This window comes from Paroedura picta, chromosome 14 (genome assembly GCF_049243985.1).
Source record: "Paroedura picta isolate Pp20150507F chromosome 14, Ppicta_v3.0, whole genome shotgun sequence".
NCBI lineage: Eukaryota > Metazoa > Chordata > Lepidosauria > Squamata > Gekkonidae > Paroedura > Paroedura picta.
Window position 1 is genome coordinate 5,358,177 of NC_135382.1, and position 23,864 is coordinate 5,382,040.

Here is a 23,864-nt window from a genome sequence, read left to right on the forward strand (position 1 = left end):
CAGGAGAGGAAGATAATGGAGGTGAATCACTGGCTGCGTAGTTGGTGCCGGCAGGAGAGATTTGGTTTCTGGGACCATGGGATAGGCTTTCTTGAGGAAGGCCTACTAGCACCTGATGGACTGCACTTATCGAAACTGGGGAAGAATGTGTTTGGCAGGAACCTGGGGAGATTCATCAGGAAAGCTTTAAACTAAAGCCACTAGGGGAAGGAGACGATCAACATAGGGAGTGTATGGAACGAAAACGATCGGAGGCAGCCCAACTGGCAAGGCCAGCTCATAGGGAACCAAAAGTAAAAGGATTCAGTTGTCTTTATACTAACGCCCGAAGAATGGGCAATAAAAAGGAAGAGCTGGAACTTCTCATGCTGATGGAAAGGTATGATCTAGTAGGCATCACAGAAACTTGGTAGAATGATTCTCATGACTGGAATGTAATGGTGGATGGATATGAACTGTTCAGAAAAAACAGAATAGATCGAAGAGGTGGAGGAGTGGCACTGTATGTGAGGAAAGGGCTTACCTGTCAGGAAATGCTAGTGAAGGAGAGCATATCTGCAGTGGAAAGCATCTGGGTGAAAATAAGCGAGGGGAAAACAAACAATGTGGTGGTTGGTGTCTGCTACCGACCGCCTGACCAACGAGAGGATGTGGATGCTGCACTTTGTGAGCAGCTTGAGAAAATATCCAAGCGGCAGGACCTTGTCATCATGGGTGATTTCAATTTCCCAGATGTGTGCTGGGAAACTAACTCTGCGAAGCGTCCTCAGTCATGCAAGTTTCTGACCTGCCTGGCTGACAATTTCATTTACCAAATGGTAGATGAACCCACAAGAGGTTCAGCCATACTGGACTTAATACTGACCAACAAGAGTTGGTGGATGAGGTGAAGGAGGTGGGGACCCTAGGGAGAAGTGACCATGTCCTCATAGAATTCCTTTTGAGATGGGGAGCCAAGGAAGCTTGTAGCCAGACGCGGATGTTGGATTTTCGTAGGGCAAACTTTAATAAACTCAGAGACATGATGAGTGTCATACCATGGACGAGAATGCTGGAAGGGAAGGGAGCATGTGAAGGGTGGGCGCTACTCAAACAAGAGCTATTGCATGCTCAATCAATGACTATTCCAGAAATACGAAAACACTGCAGGAGCTCTAAGAAGCCTATTTGGATGAACTTCAAGAGGAACTAAGAAAGAAAAGGAAAATGTTCAGGAAATGGAAGGAAGGACAGAGCTCTAAAGAAGAGTACCTACAGGTTACTAGGCACTGTAGATCAATCATCAGAAAGGCCAAAGCTGAGAGTGAGCTAAGATTGGCCAGGGAAGCCCATTGTAACAAGAAACGATTTTTCAGTTATATGAGGAGCAAACGTAAAGTCAAGGAGGCAATAGGCCCACTGTTGGGTGCAGATGGACAAACTCTAACGAAAGATGCAGAGAAAGCAGAAAGGCTTAGTGCCTATTTTACATGAGTTTTTTCCCACAGGTTGAAGTGTTTAGGCACATCTAGAGATGGCTGTGGCCAAGGGATAGTGTCTGGGTGGCAGGTTGACATGGATAGAGGGGTTGTCGAGAGGCATTTAGCTGCACTGGATGAGTTCAAATCCCCTGGTCCAGATGGGGTGCACCGGAGAGTACTCAAAGAACTTTCCAGAGAACTTGCACAGCCCTTGTCCATCATCTTCGGAACCTCTTTAAGGACTGGAGATGTCCTGGAGGACTGGAAAAGAGCAAACGTTATTCCGATCTTCAAAAAAGGGAGGAAGGATGACCCAGGAAACTACAGACCAGTGAGTCTGACCTCTGTTGTGGGGAAGATAATGGAGCAGATATTAAAGGGAGCGATCTGCAAACATCTGGAGGACAATTTGGTGATCCAAGGAAGTCAGCATGGATTTGTCTCCAACAAGTCCTGCCAGACCAACCTAGTTTATTTTTTTGACCAAGTAACAGGTTTGCTGGATCGGGGAAATTCGGTTGATGTCATTTACTTGGATTTTAGTAAAGCTTTTGACAAGGTTCCCCATGATGTTCTGATGGATAAGTTGAAGGACTGCAATCTGGATTTTCAGATAGTTAGGTGGATAGGGAATTGGTTAGAGAACCGCACTCAAAGAGTTGTTGTCAATGGTGTTTCATCAGACTGGAGAGAGGTGAGTAGCGGGGTACTTCAGAGCTCAGTGCTCGGCCCGGTACTTTTTAACATATTTATTAATGATCTAGATGAGGGGGTGGAGGGACTACTCATCAAGTTTGCAGATGACACCAAATTGGGAGGACTGGCAAATACTCCAGAAGATAGAGACAGAGTTCAACGAGATCTGAACACAATGGAAAAATGGGCAAATGAGAAGAAGATGCAATTTAATAAAGATAAGTGTAAAGTTCTGCATCTGGGTCAGAAAAATGAAAAGCATGCCTACTGGATGGGGGATACGCTTCTAGGTAGCACTGTGTATGAACGAGACCTTGGGGTACTTGTGGATTGTTAACTAAACATGAGCAGGCAGTGTGATGCAGCGGTAAAAAAGGCAAATGCCATTTTGGGCTGTATCAACAGAGGCATCACATCAAAATCACAAGATGTCGTAGTCCCATTGTATACGGCACTGGTCAGACCACACCTGGAGTACTGTGTGTAGTTCTGGAGGCCTCACTTCAAGAAGGACGTAGATTAAATTGAAAGGGTACAGAGGAGAGCGACGAAGATGATCTGGAGCCAAGGGACCAAGCCCTATGAAGATAGGTTGAGGGACTTGGGAATGTTCAGCCTGGAGAAAAGGTAAACTTCAAGTACAACGATATAGGCTAGATATCAGGAAAATGTTTTTCACAATCAGAGTAGTTCAGCAGTGGAATAGGCTGCCTAAGGAGGTGGTGAGCTCCCCCTCACTGGAAGTCTTCAAGCAAAGGTTGGATACACACTTTTCTTGGATGCTTTAGAATGCTTAGGACTAATCCTGTGTTGAGCAGGGGGTTGGACTAGATGGCCTGTATGGCCCCTTCCAACTCTATGATTCTATGATTCTAGACCACGCCAGAGGTGCTCTGGGTTTGATCGCCTGCTTCCCACCCCCTTTGGTTTTCAACAAGTCAGTCAATAGGAGGGCCACCTTGGCGAAATTGGGGATGAACGAATGGTAGAAGTTGGGGAACCCTAAGAAACTTTGCAGCTATTTCCACGTGTACGGGGGCTCCACGTGCACGGGGGCTCCCCATGCTAAGAAATCCCAGACCTTCCCAGCGTCTATTTCGATCCCAGCACGGGAGACACAATAGCTCTTAAATTCCACCGCATCTCGATGGAACTCACACTTGAAAAGTTTAGCATAGAGATGGTGAGCCCGCAAGTGGTGCAGGACACGTGTTTCGCTGGGTCCTCTGAATACAGCAGAATATCATCCAAAAAACCTTTGTACAACAGGTCATGCATGACCTCGTTCATTACATTCATGAACACGCCCGGAGCACCAGCGAGGCCGAATGGCATGACACTGTCCTCAAATTACCCCAGTGGGGTGTTAAAAGCAGTCAAGTACTCGTGTCCTGCCTTAATCCGGACCCGGTAATACGCTTCCCTCAAGTCCAGTGTAAAAATCCCAGCTCGCCTCAGGTGGCTCAGCAAATCCTTGATTAAAAGTAAGGAGTAGGTGTTGCATGTAGAGATTGCATTCAAACCCCTATAGTCCATGCACAGGCGCAGGGATCCGTCTTTCTTTTTTACGAACAAGACAGGGGCTGCCATTGAGGAGGTGGTGGGGCGGATGAAACCGCGAGCCAAATTCTTATCAAGAAATGCCCGGAGCTCCTGCATCTCTCTTGGGCTCATGGAATACAGCTTGGCCCGGGGGAGGGGCTCCCCTGGCTTCAACTCAATTGCACAGTCTGTCTTACGGTGGGGGGGCAGCTGATTGCATTCCTTCTCTGCAAACACATCCTACAAATACCAATACTCTTTGGGTAAGCCCTCGGGACCCACCCTGGCCAGGGCGGCGGTCTCATCCCTAGGTGGCTTCGGGGGCCCCTTTTTCACTGGGTGGCAGTGTTTCTCACACCCCAGTTTCGAAAACCGTACAGTCCCCGAGCTCCATTTCACGCTGGGATTGTGCTTTCGCAGCCAGTCCAACCCCAGGACACACAGAAAAGCTGAGCTGGGCAACACCGCTGGCTGGAACTTTCCCCAATACTCGGCCATGTCCATCTCTAGCGGGAGTGTCTTGCTCCCGTCTCCCCGCCCGGAACACACTTCCCGTCCATCTGGGTAAAGCGGAGGGGTTTAGTCAGGGGCACTTTTCCCACCCCCAATGTCTTAGCCAACGGGGGATTAATCAAAGTTTTTGTACACCCTAAGTCCACGATATTTTGGACCCCCACCTTCTTCCCTGTTTTTGGCACAGTCAAAGTCACTGGGAGGAAGACTAGGGGGGGAGCACTCACCGAACACCTGCCCCTGCTCGGGACCTGCTGGCGGGGCTTCACAGCAAGTCTTCCTCATTTCCCGACGGCTCGCCCAAGGCATCCTCTTCCTCCACTCCATTGTCTGAGGCAGTGTCGAACGGCACAGGTTCACCCAGGGGGCGAGCAGGGCGCGAACCATTTTCTTGGCGGGCGCTTTTCGCTTGGGTGCTCCAGCGGCTGGCATGGTGGCCGCGGCTTTGCTGGGCGGCTGGTCGCCATAGGTGGGTGACTGCTTCTTGGAGGGGCACTGAGCGAGGAAATGGCCTTGGCCACCACATCCCAAGCAAAGACCCTTCTCCCGGCGCCTGTTGCATTCGGCTGGATCTACTTTGGGGGCTTTTGGGGCCGTCGTTTTCTTTGGGGTGGAAATTTTTGGAGGAATCTTTGGCTTCTCGCATCCCAGCTCGACTGCTACATGCAGACGTCTTTCCACTTCCACGGCCAGGCGCACCCAGTCCACCATCTCGGGGTCATCCAGGTGCAGGCATTTTTACGCCAGATCCTTGTGCAGCCCCTCTCAGTAGGCGAGTAGACACTGGGCCTCTCCCCAACGTGAGACTCCCGCGGCCAGCTTCCGGAACTCTCTTGCTGGCTCACCAGCAAGGCACCCTGTTTAATCGATCTCAGGCTGGCCTCCGCCGTTTCCACCTCGAACGGGTCCTCGAACCGTTCTCGCAAGCAGTGCATGAAACGAACATAATTGCGCACCTCTACCGGTGCATATCGGTACAGGTCAACCAACCACTTGGCAGGCAGCCCCGTCCTCGCAATCGCCGACAAAGCGAATGCATTCGGCAGCGTCCTGGAACGTGAACCCCATCTCCATCACGTAGGCTTGGAGGTAGACCAGGAACCTGGGGAACGTGTCGGGGTCCCCAGCGAAATGGGTTCTGAACCTGTACAGGCGGCGGATCTCTGCCCCTCTAAGCTGCAGCGACCACTGGGGTCTGGCGGCTGGGTCAGCCGCCCCCCCCTACACCGCCCTGCCCGGCGGCACAGGAAGAACTGGGGCGGCAAGCCCTCTCGGCTCCCTGGGTGCGGCCCTGTCTCCCTGGGGTGGCGGCTGCCATGGTTCTCTGGGCCCGACTGCATCTCCCGGGGGCGGCGGCTGGCGAGGCTCCCGCAGCTCGGCTCCGTCTGGGCAGCGGTGGACGTGGCTGTCAGGGCCCTGTTCCCTCTCCCGGAGGCGGTTGTCCCTGAGGCGGCCGTTCCTTGGGGCGCACAGCACCGGAAGCTCCTTCGCCATCCCAAGGGCCGGGTGGCAGGAGGGCAAGGGTAGGCCCTTCTTCTGGAATCAACGCTGGCCGGCGCATTTTGGCAAGAAAGAAATGGGCCGCTCATTGTGATTCCTCGCCCAGCTCGCCAGTAACCGTAGTAAGCCACTCTCCCAGGCAGCCCACATGATCGCGGAGATCCAAAACCTCCATCATGGTGGCGGCTTCTCTGTCGGGCATCCCTCTCGGGAAAGCGGGTCCCCACTTGATCCGCACTGTGGGGTCGTAGTACCGGGAGATCCAGTGCCAGTCTGTGACGTGCCGCTCCAGAAAGAATTGAGGCGCAGGGCTGAGACCTTCAAGCGCCCGCGCAATCCTGGACTGAAAAAGTGCCTGCGTGGCCGTCCGGGCCCGTGCCCCAAGGAGGGATGAGCATCATGTCTGTAGAGTCGACCGGTCTGTAGAGTCGACCGGGTCGACAGGCTCAATCGGCTCGGTTTCCCCTCCTTGGGCGCCGATAGCTTCCACCTCCTCCTCCAGGCCGGTAAGGAAGGTGCCCCCTCTGAACTCGGACATCGGTACGGAGGAAGGGCACTGAGAGTCTTGACTTACTATCAAGGGCAGACAAAACTCACAACCAGGCTTCTATAGAAAGAAAGCTTTAATTGGAAGTAGATCTGAACACTTAAACATCTGAAGTCAAGATTGTTCGATATCGGGGATGCAAGCAGTTATCAATACAATTATCCCGCCGAATTATCAACAGTTATCAATACAATTCTCCCGGCGCCCCAGGCTGCAGATAAGATATTTACAAGGACACTGGCAACAATGTAACACAGCAGGGATTACATGCAGTAAAGCGGAGGGATCAAAGGAGGGGGGGATCAAAGAGATACTACAGATCAGCATTTTGGTTACATGGGAAAGGCAGCAAGGGCACAGCACACAAAGATGGAGTCTCTCAGGTTCGGTGAAATCAAACATAGCAGAGAGCAGGGGACTGATCCTGACATTGGATAGACACGCTTCCTTGCTTGGACCTTTTCTGCCCTATGTCTTTGAAGGGTCGAGCTTCAGACAATTATGCTTGAGCCACCTCCTCATTGTTTTGAGGCAGCTAGCTTCTGGGGGAGAATCAAGGCAGCCATCCATCAGAAGGAGGAGGTGACAAGAACAGCTTTATCAGTGCTGTGGCAAGCTCAATGTCATTCAGCCCAACGTCATTGCATGTAGGGGAGCAGGGAATCAAACCTGGCTCGCCAGATTAGAAGTCTGCACTCCTAACCACTACACCAAGCTGGCTCTCACAAGTTAATCTTGGTTCTCTTCACTCCTGCTCACCAGATTCTGTCACCTCAGATGCTCCAATGGTCCATCTTCTCCTGGGCTATGACTTCCAACTTCAGCATTGTCCGAGGAGGGCCATTGCCAACTCTGATGCACTGAGCCACCTGCCGCTCCCATCATCAGCCTACATATTGCCTGATATTGCTTCTTCTTTCTCAGATTGTGGCATCAGGCGTCTGGACTCTCTTGCTTCTCCCCCCCCTCCCCCCCTCCGACATCGCTTCCTAATTCACTAAGGACCAATTGCTATTCCGGGTCCACAACTGGGTAGCCCAGTGGCAAGTTAGTTGCAAATTGTGGACCCTTTTCACATGGGGCCTTGAACTGTCAGTACACAAGGGCTGCCTATTTTGGAAGCACCACATAGTGGTGCCACCCAAATTGTGCCATCAGGGCCTGGAGCCTGTTCAGGATGCCCACCCTGGTATCATCCATATGAAGGCTCTAGCCAGGTATAGACAAAGACAACTCCTGGGTAGAACAATGATGGGTGTGTCAGGAGAGCTGGCCCAAGATGCCTCAAGCCCTGGCGTAGACTTGGGAGTCTGTCAAGAAGCCCTGGTTGCAGCTTCATGTAGATGTTGCTGTCCCATTCTTTGCCACCCATGGACAGTCAGACATCATCATGTTCAACAACAGGGCACAGTTCATGTCTGTGGAATTTGAGAATTTCCTGGCAGAACATCTCATCCGCCATGTGACCTCGACTCTCTTCCAGCTCTCCACCAATGGCCAGGCATAGAGAATGGTGTGTACCACCAAGGACACCCTTTCCTGGATGATGAAGGGAGATTGACACCTGCATCTGGCAACTTTCCTGGCTCACCAGCACAACATGCCCACATCCACAACTGGGAAGAGCCCAGCAGAGCTACGTATGAACAAGTGTCTGACAACCTTTCTGATCAGGCTCCATCCAGACCACACGTAAGTCCGCCCCAGCAGATTCTCTGAGGGCACCCTGCTTGTTCAGCCTACAAGACCCCAATTTTTGTGTGGAACTACACAGATGGCCCTAACTGGATCCCTGCTATGGTCACCAGGCCCATGGGACCACTTTCCTACCATGCTCTGGATGGCCACACCTTCCACTAACACATTGGCCAGCTATGGCGTAGAGGCCCTGGACTAACCTACCAGGATGAGCCAGTAGAGGAGACCCCAGTTCTGGCACCTCAGACAGCATTGTTGATGCCACAGAATGTGCCGCTGGTGGTCTTGGGGCTGTCTCAACATTACAAGACTAAAAGAAGCAGTGCAAAATCAAAAATCATGGCGACAGTTGAACCATACGATTGCCAGGAGTTGGACTCAGCTGAACGGCTAACATCATCACCAGTTATGAAAACTTAGTACAAAGGCACACTCCTAGCTTTCAAAAATGCCTTGTAGATGTTTGGGATGGTCAGTTCTTGGGCTTCAAAATGGAGATCAGGCCTCCCAAATGCCTGCTCAGAACATGAGTTGTGTGATGGAGCTTTGTTTTGGGATGTGTGCTGGTTTTGTTGTTGTTGTTTTGCTGTCTAGTCACAACTGACTGTAGGTGTGGGCTATCCAGTTAGAGAAATATGAGCCCCACAGATGCTGACAAAGGAGGCAATAGTGTTACCCAAATTGCGTGAACACATGTCTTAAAAACACGTATCTTTGAGCTTGTGGGGAAGATTAGCCCAAATGCAGCGAGGAACTGAGAATATTTCCTCTTCTTTAAAGACAAGAGGTGAAGCTGGGTTGCTGGATCTGCTGTATTTTCTTTTCAATTTATTATCTGTGTGGCTTTGGAAATCCAGTACATTTTGCAAATGTGTTTTTACTTTAAAAAGTTCACCCTGGAATTCCTTGTTTTTCTCATTAGGATCCTTAATTTCTAAATCTTGTTTCTGGGTAAGAGTTTTAAATTTATCTATTTCCTTCTGCCAATCCTTAGGGGATTCAGAAGAAATTTCTGTGGGCCTAGTTCTTGTCTCCATCTCTGGCTCAGATCTGAGCATTTTCCTGGTTTTCCTCTTCCTCTTGGCCTTCACAAAGGCACACATGAGCACAGATGTGGGTTGGTTATCATACTGGGTCATGTCTGCCCCAGCATTTCTAAGTTCCCGCCACAGAAAAATCCGGTCACTAATTTTATTCTGCTGCTGAGGGGCAGAATCTCTATTAGGTTTGGGATTATTCTGGGGGAAGTTACTATAAGAAAAACCTCTCTGTGTCTTATCCCTGTTTTGGGCAGGGGAAGGTGGCTGTGGGCGCTCTGCCGAGTTGGCAGTAAGCTTCCCATAGGCAAGGGCTAGCTTTCCCAGAGGCTGCCTGTTGAACTGGGCCATGTCCAATCTGGCCTCCTTGAGCCCGGCCCAGAAGTATCTCCTTAGGAAGGTTTCCGGGTGCTGAGACCAATTTTGGACAGAGGGAACTGCCTGCTGAGGGTTCCCAAGAGGTGTTGGGGGAGGCACAGCAGTTTGGGTGCCAAGGGAAGACTCTGCACTTTGGCCAGAGGGGTTCTTCTTGGCTCTAAAGCTGCTGTGTCTCCTGTTTCTTCTACGTTTCAAACGGGGACCATTGTTAGTATAAGTGACTACCTGCCCCGGTTCCTGGGAGCCTTTCTTGGAATGCTTGACTCGAGAACCTTGAGCATAGGCCACTTCACGGAAAAGGTCGCCAGCGAGCCGTACCTTCTCCTTGAGCACATACCAAGTGATGTTGGTAGGGTTGAACAAGCCTATAGCAATTTTTGTTCTGGTGTTGAGACCATTGTAGAACGGGGTCTTAAAATTGTCTACATTAAAGTTCCATATACCCTGGGCATTTGCCTGAACCTTCTCAGCTAACTGCGCAAGGAAGCACTTGCGGCTTGAATAGCTTTCAGGGTTCTCATCAGGGCCTTGCTTGTCCATGAGGAACAGTAGCTCTGAGAACAGTAGCTCTGCTGATTGGCCTGGCCATAGCAACTTGGCTATTTCACGGGCCCAATTCATTGGACCTAACTGTGCCATATTACGTTGGAGTAGGCTATTCCGTAAGGCTTGTGCGTCTGGTCCAGTAGCGCAGGAGTCCTCAACCCCCGGTCCGCGGCCCGTTACCGGGCCGCAAAGGCCATGGTACCGGGCCGCCAGCGGCCACACCTGCCTCCCCCCCCACAGCGAGAGGGAGGGAAGAGGCAGGCACGGCCGCTGGCACACCAGCGACGCAAACGCGCACGCGTGGAGCCGCCACACATGCGTGTTTGCGCCCCCTGCTGGCGAAAACGCGCATGCGCGGCAGCTCTGCTCGTGCACGTTAGCGCCACCTAGTGGCGAAAACGTGCGTGCGCAGCGACTGCGCGTGCGAGTTTACATGCAGCTGCGGCGGCTGGGCCGCCGGCTCTCTCTCACTCTCGGAGGCGGTCCCCGACTACAAGAAGGTTGGGGACCGCTGCAGTAGCGCACACCCTTACCAATTGGCACAGATCCTCCCCGCTGGCAGTGGGGTACTGCTCTAGGGTTGTACACAGCCATTGCATGCCAGTGTCCCTGTTGAGAGGGCCCAACTGGTCACCAATAGCCTTGGCTTCATGAGGCTTCCAAATCATGACTCTCTCCTGGTTGGTAACCTCGACACGGCCGTTTGCCATGTGCCTCCGGACTGTCTCATGCTGGACGGGATGGACTTGAGTGGGGGTTTCCGTCCAATCAAGGTTGATTGGCGGATGTGAGACAGCCTCTGCTGACAGTTCCTGCTCTGTGTGAGACAGGTCTGGCAGGGCAGGGAGTGTCTCGGGGTGAACAGTTGCAATGAGAGCAGTCTGAAGCCCCAATTTTTGCTTCAGAGTTTCAATTTCACGGCGGCACGCATCATGGCTTATGGCTGAGACTTGTGCTGCTTTTTCCCTAGCCAGAAATTGTGCTGCACTCTGTGCCTGATCATGCAGCTTGCCCAATTCTTTCACCTTAGCGGAGGCCTCTTCTGCTCTCAGAAGAGCCTGTTGGCACTGGAGATCTTTCTCCTGTACCAGATTTGCATAGTGGTTTTTGTCCACCAGCAAGTCAAACTTCTCTCCTTTCAACTGTTCTATTTTTCGGTGGAGCTTGCTAATTACAGGGTCTCGCTCCCCAATTTGTCTCTCAAGATCTTTTCCCAGGGACTCAAGGCGAGTTTTTGTATCAGAGAGCTTGAGTGCATACTCACGCTCCTGATTTTCCAATGCTAGTCGGAGGTCCCGTTCCAAACTTTCCGATGCTGTTTCGAGTTCTCTAATCTGTGCCACACTGTCCTGTAGCGCAGTGTAGAGACCCCAGGCAGCGTGGGTACTCACACTTCCGAGTTTCAGCCTACTGGAGTCACAGTATGACTGAAAAGTCTCTGTATGTTTCTCCAGGGGATTTGGGTCTTTAAAGAACCCAGGTTTCCAGGGGTTGCGCCCCTTTGACATGACCCACTTGGTCAGCTGGTCTACCCTGTCCTTGCTCTGAAAGGTTTCAGCAAGAACAATCTTTGCAGCCATCGCTTATGGCAGCAGTTACCCAAAAAAAACTCAAAGAGAATGCAGCAAAAGAAAGACCAGATCTGTGTCCTCTGTGTCTGTGTTCCTCAGAATAATCACAGCCTGCACCAACCCTGATTCATAGTATATACAGCACATGAACAGGAGGAAACTAAAAAAAGGGGGGGGGGGTGGCACGGTGTCCTTTCTTGCCCTGCACTTAACAGGAGTGCCCAAAGTCAGGAGGATTCACGGTATCTACAGCTCGTGATCAGAGGAGGAGGAAGAGGAGCCCTAATTCACGGTATATACAGCACATGAAAGGGCAAACCTCAGCTCTGCCTTAGCGAAGGTCAGATGCGTGAGGGCGGGGGTTCCCTATCACACGCTACCATGGTGGGAGGCACCCAGGGAGTCTGAAAGATGCAATGTGGGGTCCCCACAGAGCGACAGTCAAAACCCACAACAAATTGAACAAAGTGAACACCGTTTTAGCCCACGGCCAACAGACTTTATAGTACTAAAGGAAAGGAGGGGAACGGAAAACAGCCCACCCAGAATTCACACTTCCAAGAGCACATTCACACACTGATGCCAAGAGTTCACTCGGGCTTTTCCCCTTATGTCCGGGTTACTGGAGAGTGCCGTGCGTCCACTTTACTCCCGAATAAGCCTGGGACAAATGCCCGTGTGATTCACCATAATCTGTTACCCAAATTGCGTGAACATGTGTCTTAAAAACACATATCTTTGAGCTTGTGGGGAAGATTAGCACAAATGCAGTGAGAGGGGAGGTAACTTAGCGTTTATGGATCGAAATTACTATATATACCAGGGTTGATTACACCCGTAGGAACTCAAGGCAAACACAGATGTAAATGGTAAAATAGTAATCTAAGTTTTGATTGAAAGGAAAATAACAAAAAGACACACAAATAGCTAACACACATACAAGCAGTCATATAGAGAAGGAGGAGGAAGAGTGGAAGGCTTGATAGTTACCTGTCCAAGGAGTGGTGGGTCAGAGGAAGAAGCACGAACCAGCGTGGGAGGTCCCGGGTTGGAAGACACTCCGAGTGTCTGTGTGAAGCCACAGTTTTTATAGGATTTTGGGAAGGGGGCTACGTGACAAGGGTCAGGTAAGCATGTGCTGGAAGTTTCCAGGGTCCCCGGAGATTAGGACAATAGCTGGCCAAGTGGGGGTGATGGCCATAAATGGATTTGAATAAAGGTATTAATAGCTCTGAGGAAGAGAGCCATCAGGTCTAGCTGGCAGGATGTGGGGAGGAGATTTCCCCTGGCAGAGGGGCCAAGTGTGAAAAATGTTGCAAGACAAAGGATTTTCCTAGGAGCTCTTAGGCAAACAGGAGGAAGCCAGTCCACTCACTTAGAAATACAATGGGGGGGGGGGTGAGCTGATGCAAGCTTGAGTCCAGAGGCACCTCTGGGTCAGACAAAGGCTGTCATTCCAAGCCTAAGGCAGAGATGGAGTCTGGCCTGGCTTGGCCGACCCTAGCATGGCTTTAGCTTAAGCCTGGACTATTGTGGGGTGCCATTGGTTATAGAAGACTGTGTGCCTGTCAGTTAGGCAGGGGGGCCCTGCCACACTTAACAACAGGCCCACTGTTGGGTGCAGATGGACAAACTCTAACGGAAGATGCAGAGAAAGCAGAAAGGCTTAGCGCCTATTTTACATCTGTTTTTTCCCACAGGTCAAAGTGTTTAGGCACATCTAAAGATGGCAGTAGCCAAAGGATAGTGTCTGGGTGTCAGGTTGACATGGATAGAGAGGTAGTCGAGACACATTTAGCTGCACTGGATGAGTTCAAATCCACTGGGCTGGATGAAATACACCTGAGAGTGCTCAAAGAACTTACCGGAGAACTTGCAGAACCCTTGTCCATCATCTTCGGGACCTCTTTAAGGACTGGAGATGTCCCAGAGGACTGGAAGAGAGCAAATGTTATTCCGATCTTCAAAAAAGGGAGGAAGGATGACCCGGGAAACTACAGATCAGTGAGTCTGACCTCTGTTGTGGGGAAGATAATGAAGCAGATATTAAAGGGAGCGATCTGCAAACATCTGGAGGACAATTTGGTGATCCAAGGAAGTCAGCATGGATTTGTCTCCAACAGGTCCTGTCAGACCAACCTGGTTTCCTTTTTTGACCAAGTAACAGGTTTGCTGGATCGTGGAAATTCGATTGATGTCGTTTACTTGGATTTTAGTAAAGCTTTTGATAAGGTTCCCCATGATGTTCTGAGGGATAAATTGAAGGACTGCAGTCTGGAATTTCAGATAGTTAGGTGGAGAGGGAATTGGTTAGAGAACCGCACTCAAAGAGTTGTTGTCAATGGTGTTTCATCAGACTGCAGGGAGGTGAGTAGTGGCGTATGTCAGGGCTCAGTGCTCGGCCCGGTACTTTTTAACATATTTATTAACGATCTGGATGAGGGGGTTTGCAGATGACACCAAATTGGGAGGACTGGCAAATACTCCGGAAGATAGAGACAGAGTTCAACGAGATCTGAACACAATGGAAAAATGGGCAAATGAGAACAAGATGCAATTTAATAAAGATAAGTGTAAAGGTCTGCATCTGGGTCAGAAAAATGAAAAGCATGCCTGGGGGATGGGGGATACGCTTCTAGGTAACACTGTGTGTGAACGAGACCTTGGGGTACTTGTGGATTGTAAACTAAACATGAGCAGGCAGTGTGATGCCGCGGTAAAAAAGGCAAATGCCATTTTGGGCTGTATCAACAGGGGCATCACATCAAAATCACAAGATGTCATAGTCCCATTGTGTACGGCACTGGTCAGACCACACCTGGAGTACTGTGTGCAGTTCTGGAGGCCTCACTTCAAGAAGGACGTAGATAAAATTGAAAGGATACAGAGGAGAGTGACGAAAATGATCTGGGGCCAAGGGACCAAGCCCTATGAGGGACTTGGGAATGTTCAGCCTGGAGAAAAGGAGGTTGAGAGGGAACATGATAGCCCTCTTTAAGTATTTGAAAGGTTGTCACTTGGAGGAGGGCAGGATGCTGTTTCTGTTGGCTGCAGAGGAGAGGACACGCAGTAATGAGTTTAAACTTCAAGTACAATGATATAGGCTAGATATCAGGAAAAAGTTTTTCACAGTCAGAGTAGTTCAGCAGTGGAATAGGCTGCCTAAGGAGGTGGTGAGCTCCCCCTCACTGGCAGTCTTCAAGCAAAGGTTGGATACACACTTTTCTTGGATGCTTTAGGATGCTTAGGGCTGATCCTGCGTTGAGCAGGGGGTTGGACTAGATGGCCTGTATGGCCCCTTCCAACTCTGTGATTCTATGATCACCTCTTACTAGCATCTTCCTTTAATTGTGGCACAAATTATGTTGGCCTTGTACTACTTGCAATGCTATTTGTCGTTTTGCTGCCAGATCCTTGCATGTTATCCACTGTGATATATGAGTTTTTTTTGGGGGGGTGGGGGGCAGGTAGTAGATGCAATTTTAGGCTCGTTTTATATGCTACTGGAACCATTTGGCATTCTAGATAACCGAGTTATCAGTGCTGACGTGAATTAGGTTGTTCAAAGTGTTTCAATTCGTATTTTGTGTTTGCAAAGAAAGGTCAGCCTCTTCTTTTCCCTAACTGAAGACGGATTCGGGCGGGTCTGAAACAGCAGAAAGCAGTCTGAGTCCAGAGGCACGTTGCAGACAGAACAACGGAGGCTGCAGCGCCCCAAGCGGTCAGGCCCGGGGTAACAGCAGGAGGTCCCCAACGCTCCGCTCTCCCCCCTCCCCCCGGTGTCCGCTGTTAATGGCGTCCCGGCCAGAGGGGCCTTTGCCGCCTTCCACGAAGCGCCGCCCTCCTCCGCTGCGGAAGAGGCAGCCAGGGATGGCGTACATATTGCCTGACTGGAGCCAAAATCGCGCCGTTGTTGACCGAGAGGCCTGGCGATTTCGGGGGGAGGATTGATCGACGTCCCGCCGGGGCTGCCAGAGCCTAGGCCTGTTCTCCAGCAGGAAAACCGAGGTGAACTCTTTTCGTCAGGCGATTGTGAGGACAGCTATGCGTCCCTGAGTCCGCGACCGGAGGAGGCCCTTCCTCGTCCGCTTTACGCGGGGCTTTTTGCGTCGCCGTCCAGCCGGGGCGCGGCGCAGGGGCCCGTCCGGCTGCCACCGCCATGATGCCGGGGGAGAGTCCGACGGCGGCTGCCGCGGCCACGGCCTGCGCCAACTGCGGGACGCTGCAGCAGGTGAGGCGGGAGAAGGGGGTGGCGAGTCCAGGGCTCTGGCGTTTGCTTCTGGGCATTCCCCTTCGGCCGCTGAGGCAAGGAAGGGAGGCGCCTTCGCGGGAAAGCGGAGCTGCAGTGGCGAAGGCTAAGTACGGGGAGTCTCCTGCCTGCGTCGCCCTTATTACCTCCCCTTGTTGTGTCCCCCTGTCTAGATCCCAGGTGGAAGGAGAAACGGCATTTGTTAAAGGGAACAAATGGGAACGGGTCATGATTGCGCTAATAGCAGTCAGTGTCTTAGGAGCCTTGGAACAGCAGCAGCTACCAATAAGCAGATCCGCTGTAAGCCAAAAAGCCTTCTTTGTTGAAGGAAATGGCAAACAGAAGCAAGTTTTGTTTGTTAGATTTTGTTTTTGTTTTGCTGAGACTGACAGCCAAAGCGACAAGCGTACTTTTACACATCCCTTGCAATCCCTCCCTCCAATTCAAATCTTGGTGCACTCACCAACGTTCTATGTCCCCACTTTCCCAAGCCAAGTTTTCCCATTAAAGTCATGCATTAATTTTCAGACACTACATGCTTTCCTAACAGTTTAGAGCAGACTGGAGAAAGCAGGCTAACAAGGTCATAGAGATAGAACACCTGGCAGTGGAGAATCTGAAAAAAAGTGTTACACAATTAAGACACTAGTGAAAAACAGGTCAGAGGGAACATGACATAGCCAAACTATTCCATAGAAACAGATACTAAGAACAGAGAGACAGGAGCATGACACAGATGCTCCTTGCTAAAGTGTAATGCTTTAGAGATGCTACTTCAGAGGTGAGCAGCAATTTGTGGGAGGCTGTTGGCTACTGGAACGTTGAAGCCTTAGAGCAGGGGTAGTCAGCATTTGCTGGCAGGGGCTCATGGGAATTGTAGTCCATGGACATCTGGAGGACCACAGGTTGACTACCCCTGCCTTAGAGGCTATGGCATTGGTGGCATTGGGAGGGATACAAGTTTTACAATGATCACTTCCTTATAAATCTTTACTGTTTTAAGCTATTTGTGTGTAACACTAAATAGATAAACATTAAAAGTGTATTTACAGTACAATGATAATGCAAAGTTACTCTTGTCTAAACTCAATAGGCTTAACGGTTAAAGTGTGTCTAGTGTCAGTGTGTTGTCCAGTAACTTGTGTTTTTATCCTGTTGCAAAGCATAATGTGTCACCTTGGGACAATCACTGTCTTTCAGTTTAACAGGGTGGTTCTAAAGGGTGAATTTGTATGCCTCCCTGATCTTCTTGGAAGAAGGATAAAATGTTATTCACGGATCAGGCAAGGTTTACTTCCTTGAATAACAGAGACAGATCCCAAGTGAAGTTCGGGGTAGAGATGGGTGGCTGGGTGGGTGTGGGGGGAAGCGACAGCGGATCACGGAGAGAGAGAGAGGTAGGAAGCCACAAGGAAAGAGTATGGGGCAGGGGAGGAAAGGAGGGGAGGTGAAGGGTCCACTGGGTGGGTGAGGGGGGGCAAGTTGTGAGGGGGAGGCGGGGAAGAGTTCAGGGTAGGGATGGGTGGGTGGCTGGGTGTTTGGGGGAGAGTGGCGGCAGAGCACAGGCGCAGGGCAGAGAGAAAGAGACAGAAGGGAGAGAGAGAGAGGAAGGAAGGTAGGTAGGTAGGAAGCCGAAAGGAAAGAGGACAGGGCAGGGTGGGGGGGAGGTGGTCTGCTGGGTGGGGAGGGGAGTTGTGAGGGGATGGCACAGGAAGAGTTCAGGGTAGAGATGGGTGGGTGGCTGTGTGTTTGGGGGGGAAGCAGCGGTGGAGCGCGGGCACGGAGCAGAGAGAGAAAGGAAGGAAGGTAGGAAGGCGAAAGGAAAGAATACAGGGCAGGGGGGAAGGAGGGTGGGGGGAGGTGAAGGGACCACTGGGCGGGTGAGGGGAGGCGGCTTTTCCCCCTCCCCCTTCCTGGGCGACCCCGCACCTTTGGGGCGAGCAAAGAAGCAGGCCCGCCGGGTCCGCGACCCAGCGGGCATGCCCCTTCGGCCGGCGCAAAGCCAGCCCCCCAGCCGCTGTACTCAGAAGGCTGCCCCGACCAGCCACCTACCTGGCGTGTCAGTGGGCAGGCTCATAATGGGCCGAAGGGGGGCAAGGTTGGGGGGTTGGCCGGCCGGGCAGCGCTTTCCGGCACCCAATTCCTCGGTCCGGGGCCAATAGGTGCTGTTTCCCATCCCGGACTGAGCCCTCCACCCCACCCCTTAGCATTTTATTTATACCGCTCTCGCGGAGCGGTGTAAAAACGAGTAGCCGTGTTGGTCTTATATTTGTCATTGTGAACTACAGTTTTATTTCTGATATTTGTCTTTGTGAACTACAAATGGGTTCGAGGGGTCTGATTGGGTGGTTTGGCAGGGAATTATCATGTGGCTGTGTGTGGATGCTGTAACACAGTTTACTAATGTAAGAGGATTCACTTTTGCTTATATATTCCTATTGTTATGAGTGCTTGCACTCGAAAGCTCATGCCTTGAATAAATCTTTGTTGGTCTTAAAGGTGCTACTGGATTCCGATTTTATTGTTATGGTTATTCATATGTTATGGATTGTTTCATATATTTATATGTTCCATGTAAACCACCCTGAGGCTCTGGGGATGGCGATATATAAATATAATAAATAAAATAAATACATAAAAAATAAAATAAAATCATTGGAAGCAGATGGAGAAGGGGCTGTATTAGATATAGAAAGTCCCCCCCTTCTGGCTAAAGGGGAGGAGAGAGGGCGGGCCGAGTCCGTGATAAAAACTCGGAGGGCAAAGCGGCACCTGATTGGCCCCTCCGAGTGACACTCGAGGGCCATTGGCTCCTTGGCTGAGCACTCCGGCGAGGCGGCCATCCAGCGAGGCGGCTGTCCTCCCTGCTGGGAAAGGAGCAGGAAGGACAGGGGCCCTGCTCCTTTCCCGCTGCCCACCTACGGCCGGGGAGGGCGTGGCGGCGCAGGGCCACACCCTGGGAAAGAAGCAGGGCTGCTGCATCGAAGACACGGCGGCCCTGCTTCTTTCCATGCGCCAAGCAACCCGCCTTATCCAGGGATGGGCCTGCCCGCACGCAAGCAGGGTCGCTGCGACCACACGACAGCCCTGCTCTTTGCCCGCCGCTGACGTGCCCGCCTTGCCGGTGAGCGCACCGGCAGCCTGTGCTCCCAGCTACGGACACGCCCTTCCCAAAGCGCAGTCACCCGTGAGGGCTGCAGGGCCGCCGCGTCCACGCAGCGGCCCTGCTCTTTTCCCGCTGCCGACACACCCGCCTTGCTGGCGAGTGCGGCGGCAGCCTGTTCTCGCGGCCGCGCCCTTCGCAAAGCAGGGCCCCACCCCAGCTTCGTCGCCCGCCTAGAAAAGCCCATTTTTATAAATGGGCTTTTCTTCCAGTTATTAGATAAGGGGCTGCCAAATTTACAGTCCATAAAACAAGTATGGGAATCAGAACTTAATATAAATATAAAAGAAGAGGAATGGTATAAAATATTTAAGCAAGTTCCTTTTAATTCAGTATCAAGAAATGTTCAAGAACATGATTTAAAAGTATTATACACCAATTAGATTATCTTATCTAAGTGGTTCTCGAAACAAAACTGCTGGAGAGGATGTGACTAGTTGGAGACCAGTCATATGTGGTGGGATTGTCCCGTTGTTAAAGAATTCTGGGGAGAAATGTTTAAAGAAATAGAAGAAATTATAATAAAAGATATATAAGATAAAATAGAACCATCGCTCTCCTTAGCTTTCCTTAATTTATTCTTGAATCATAATGTGCTATAATCATAAAATTAACCAAAGGGGCTCATGGGGATTGTAGTCTATGAACGTCTGGAGGACCACAGGTTGACTACCCCTGCTGTAAACAAAAAACTTTGGTTAATTTTATGATTGTAGCTTCCGGAATGGTAATTGCTAGCTATTGGGAAAATCCTGAAAATTTTGTAATAGATAAATGGTCAACAAGCTAAAACAACTTATGATTCTAGAAAAAATAACTTATACAAGAATAATTAAAGGAGCTTGTCAAAGTAATGAATTTGATTCAGTCTGGAATAATGTAGTAAAATACAAAAAGAATTCTTCATATATAGCATTATATGTGAATTAATCATGTAATTATGTTGACGTGTATTTAGTTAAACATTTATGTGTGTTTTTTCAATGTTTTTGTGTTGGCATTGTTATATTTTTTATTGTCTAATAAAAAATTTTAAATTAAAAAAAAACAACCTGGCCATTACATTCTGAATCATTTATGGTTTCTGAGCACTTCTCAATGGTGTGTAGGGTGTTACACGTATTGTATGTAATAGAATCAAATGTTCCTTATTTTAGGCTGAGTTTCCTGATTAATGTGTTGCTGTGTTTTTTTCTTTGCAGAATTTAAATGAGTATGTAGCTGCCTTAATTTCATTAAAGCAAAAAATAATGGCAACAGAGTAAGTAGACAATTTAATCAAAATTTTTTGGTACCTTTCTTATGTTACTTCTTATATTTCCAACCCCACAAGCTATTTAGTAACTTAGATCCTTTTTAGCCAATGAGGACACACAGCCCTTATCTTTCCTAAAAACTAGCTTCTCAATATAGCCACTTTTGTTTGTGGAATAGGCCAGAGACTGCAAAAATATTGACAGTTGTCATATAAGTTATGTTTGCCCTTAATGTGGGCTATTAAATATATGGTGGGTGGGCAGGGCAAGGACAGGTGTGTGTTTACCATCTTTTGTGAGTTTTGCAAGAATGAGAGACTTTTAGCTCTTGTCAAGAAATCAAGAAAATAAGTGATTAAAAGATCTGTTTGCCTTAGCACTCAAACATTATATGGAAAATCCCTCCTACTCTACTCTTCATTCACACTGACTTATTATGAAACAGAACAGAATAGGGTGCAGTGGCACCTTTAAGACCAACAAAGCTTTCTCAGATACAATGTCATGGAATGGAAATAATCAGTTGATACTTATAGACAAAGTGTGAGGGTAAATTAACATACAGCATAATGAAAATGGTTAACAGAATAGTGAGCAAATACATAATCGGTGACAGCAGTTAGATGAGACCTTGCCCTTATGCCCCCCCCCCCTTCTCAAGTGTGGAAGTATCTATGGGCATCATCTCTGAAGGAGAGCATTTGGCTGTCTCCTCTGTCCGCAGACCAGAGAAAAATATCAGTATACCATTCCAAACTGCATTATGATATAATTACACTCCAATCTACTTGTTGAAATCAGTTATTATTATTATTATTTATTATTATTAGGATTTATTACCCGCCACTCTTGGTGGGTTCCAAATAAGAGATCAATTAAAATACAGAGAACATTTGGCCTTTCTGACGGATTGTTACGAGTGCAGGTTAGTATATGTAATTAGTTAAGAGATTAGTTAAGAGTCCCTGGGATTCCATTGTTTTGAGTGTTGTAATAACTTGCATGTCAGCGATTTCCCTTCTGTTCTAGATGTTTTGTTGTAATCATAGAATCTTAACACAGCCCGCGGTGCTGCGGGCGCCGCGGACTAAATAAAACGGTAAGGCCTTGGGAGGCGGGATGTGTCCGGGATGAGGAAGGGTGCCGATTGGCCCCTTCCTCCGGACAGACTGTTGGAGGCTTCGCGCCTGCCGATTGGTCCCTCCGATTTCCTGCCGGAGCAACTGCGAGCCGCGCGCAGTGCGGCTCAGAGTTGCTCCTTTGCCAGCGGCCTGATGCGGCGAGAGGCGCGAAGTCAGGCCGCTGCCCAAGGGAGCCCCCGGCTGTCGCGTGGAGCGGGGCTGCTGGGGGCTCCCATGCCTAGCGCCCGCTCTATTTTAGGTACAACGGGCTTGATTACTAGTCATAGAATAATAGAGTTGGAAGGGACCTCATGGGTCAACTATTTTGATCACCTATTGAATAGCCTGGAAGGTTGACATGTTCTCCCACAGATTTATCAGTCTTGTGGTTCCTAAATTCAGATTTCTGTCCATTTCACCCTTGGTGTAGAGTTTGCCCTAGGTAGAGGATGGTAGGGAATTGTTTGCATTTGATATCGTATACAGGGAATATCAGAAGGATGTTTACTAGAGGTGGGCACGAACCTGGAAAATGGAAGTTTGTTGAATTTGTGGGTGGTTGAGAGTCAGGGGAAAGTCATGACCCCCGAACTTGCATGGACCCTCCCTTCCCCATGTTCATGAACCTTTGGGTTTGAATCATACAATCATAGAATCATAGAATCATAGAGTTGGAAGGGGCCATACAGACCATCTAGTCCAACCCCCTGCTCAACGCAGGACTAGCCCTAAGCACCCTAAAGCATCCAAGAAAAGTGTGTATCCAACCTTTGCTTGAAGACTTCCAGTGAGGGGGAGCTCACCACCTCCTTAGGCAGCCTATTCCACTGCTGAACTACTCTGACTGTGAAAAACTTTTTCCTGATATCTAGCCTATATCGTTGTACTTGAAGTTTAAACCCATTACTGCGTGTCCTCTCCTTTGCAGCCAGCAGAAACAGCATCCTGCCCTCCTCCAAGTGACAACCTTTCAAATACTTAAAGAGGGCTATCATGTGCCCTCTCAACCTCCTTTTTTCCAGGCTGAACATTCCCAAGTCCCTCAACCTATCTTCATAGGGCTTGGTCCCTTGGGCCCAGATCATCTTCGTCGCTCTCCTCTGTACCCTTTCAATTTTATCGACGTCCTTCTTGAAGTGAGGCCTCCAGAACTGCACACAGTACTCCAGGTGTGGTCTGACCAGTGCCGTATACAATGGGACTATGACATCTTGTGATTTTGATGTGATGCCCCTGTTGATACAGCCCAAAATGGCATTTGCCTTTTTTACCCCTGCATCACACTGCCTGCTCATGTTTAGTTTACAGAAGAAGAAGAAGAAGAGTTGGTTCTTATATGCCGCTCTTCCCTACCCGAAGGAGGCTCAAAGCGGCTTACAGTCGCCTTCCCATTCCTCTCCCCACAACAGACACCCTGTGAGGTGTTTGGGCTGAGAGAGCCCTGATATCACTGCCCGGTCAGAAGAGTTTTATCAGTGCCGTGGCGAGCCCAAGGTCACCCAGCTGGTTGCATGTGGGGGAGCGCAGAATCGAACCCGGCATGCCAGATTAGAAGTCCGCACTCCTAACCACTACACCAAACTGGCTCTCTAGTCCATAAGTACCCCAAGGTCTCGTTCACACACAGTGCTACCTAGAAGCGTATCCCCCATCCAGTAGGCATGCTTTTCATTTTTCTGACCCAGATGCAGAACTTTACACTTATCTTTATTAAATTGCATCTTGTTCTCATTTGCCCATTTTTCCATTGTGTTCAGATCTCGTTGAACTCTGTCTCTATCTTCCGGAGTATTTGCCAGTCCTCCCAATTTGGTGTCATCTCCAAACCTGATGAGTAGTCCCTCCACCCCCTCATCTAGATCATTAATAAATATGTTAAAAAGTACCGGTCCGAGCACCGAGCCCTGAGGTACCCCGCTACTCACCTCTCTCCAGTCTGATGAAACACCATTGACAACAACACTTTGAGTGCGGTTCTCTAACCAATTCCCTATCCACCTAACTATCTGAAAATCCAGATTGCAGTCCAACATATCCATCAGAACATCATGGGGAACCTTGTCAAAAGCTTTACTAAAATCCAAGTAAATGACATCAACCGAATTTCCCCGATCCAGCAAACCTGTTACTTGGTCAAAAAAGGAAACCAGGTTGGTCTGGCAGGACCTGTTGGAGACAAATCCATGCTGACTTCCTTGGATCACCAAATTGTCCTCCAGATGTTTGCAGATCGCTCCCTTTAATATCTGCTCCATTATCTTCCCCACAACAGAGGTCAGACTCACTGCTCTGTAGTTTCCCGGGTCATCCTTCCTCCCTTTTTTGAAGATCGGAATAACATTTGCTCTCTTCCAGTCCTCCGGGACATCTCCAGTCTTTAAAGAGGTTCCGAAGATGATGGACAAGGGCTGTGCAAGTTCTCTGGAAAGTTCTTTGAGTACTCTCGGGTGCATTTCATCCGGACCAGGGGATTTGAACTCATCCAGTGCAGCTAAATGCCTCTCGACAACCTCTCTATCCATGTTAAACTGCCACCCAGACACTGTCCTTTGGCTATGGCCATCTCTAGATGTGCCTAAACACTTTG

General features: G+C 49.6%; 1 protein-coding gene across 3 annotated transcripts in view; it reads left to right on the plus strand.

Moving 5' to 3' along the window:
• Positions 1-15,269: 15,269 nt before the first annotated feature.
• Positions 15,270-23,864, plus strand: part of ICE1 (interactor of little elongation complex ELL subunit 1) — a 105,207-nt gene continuing 96,612 nt past the window's right edge. For 2 of the 3 annotated variants that reach the window (XM_077310058.1, XM_077310059.1), the window contains exons 1-2: positions 15,272-15,719; positions 20,103-20,161. In XM_077310058.1, coding sequence (XP_077166173.1) covers positions 15,648-15,719; positions 20,103-20,161 — 131 coding nt within the window. In that variant the 5' untranslated portion in view covers positions 15,272-15,647. Of the gene's footprint in view, positions 15,720-20,102; positions 20,162-23,864 lie in introns of all 3 variants that reach the window. The other variant, XR_013226512.1, reaches the window with a different exon arrangement.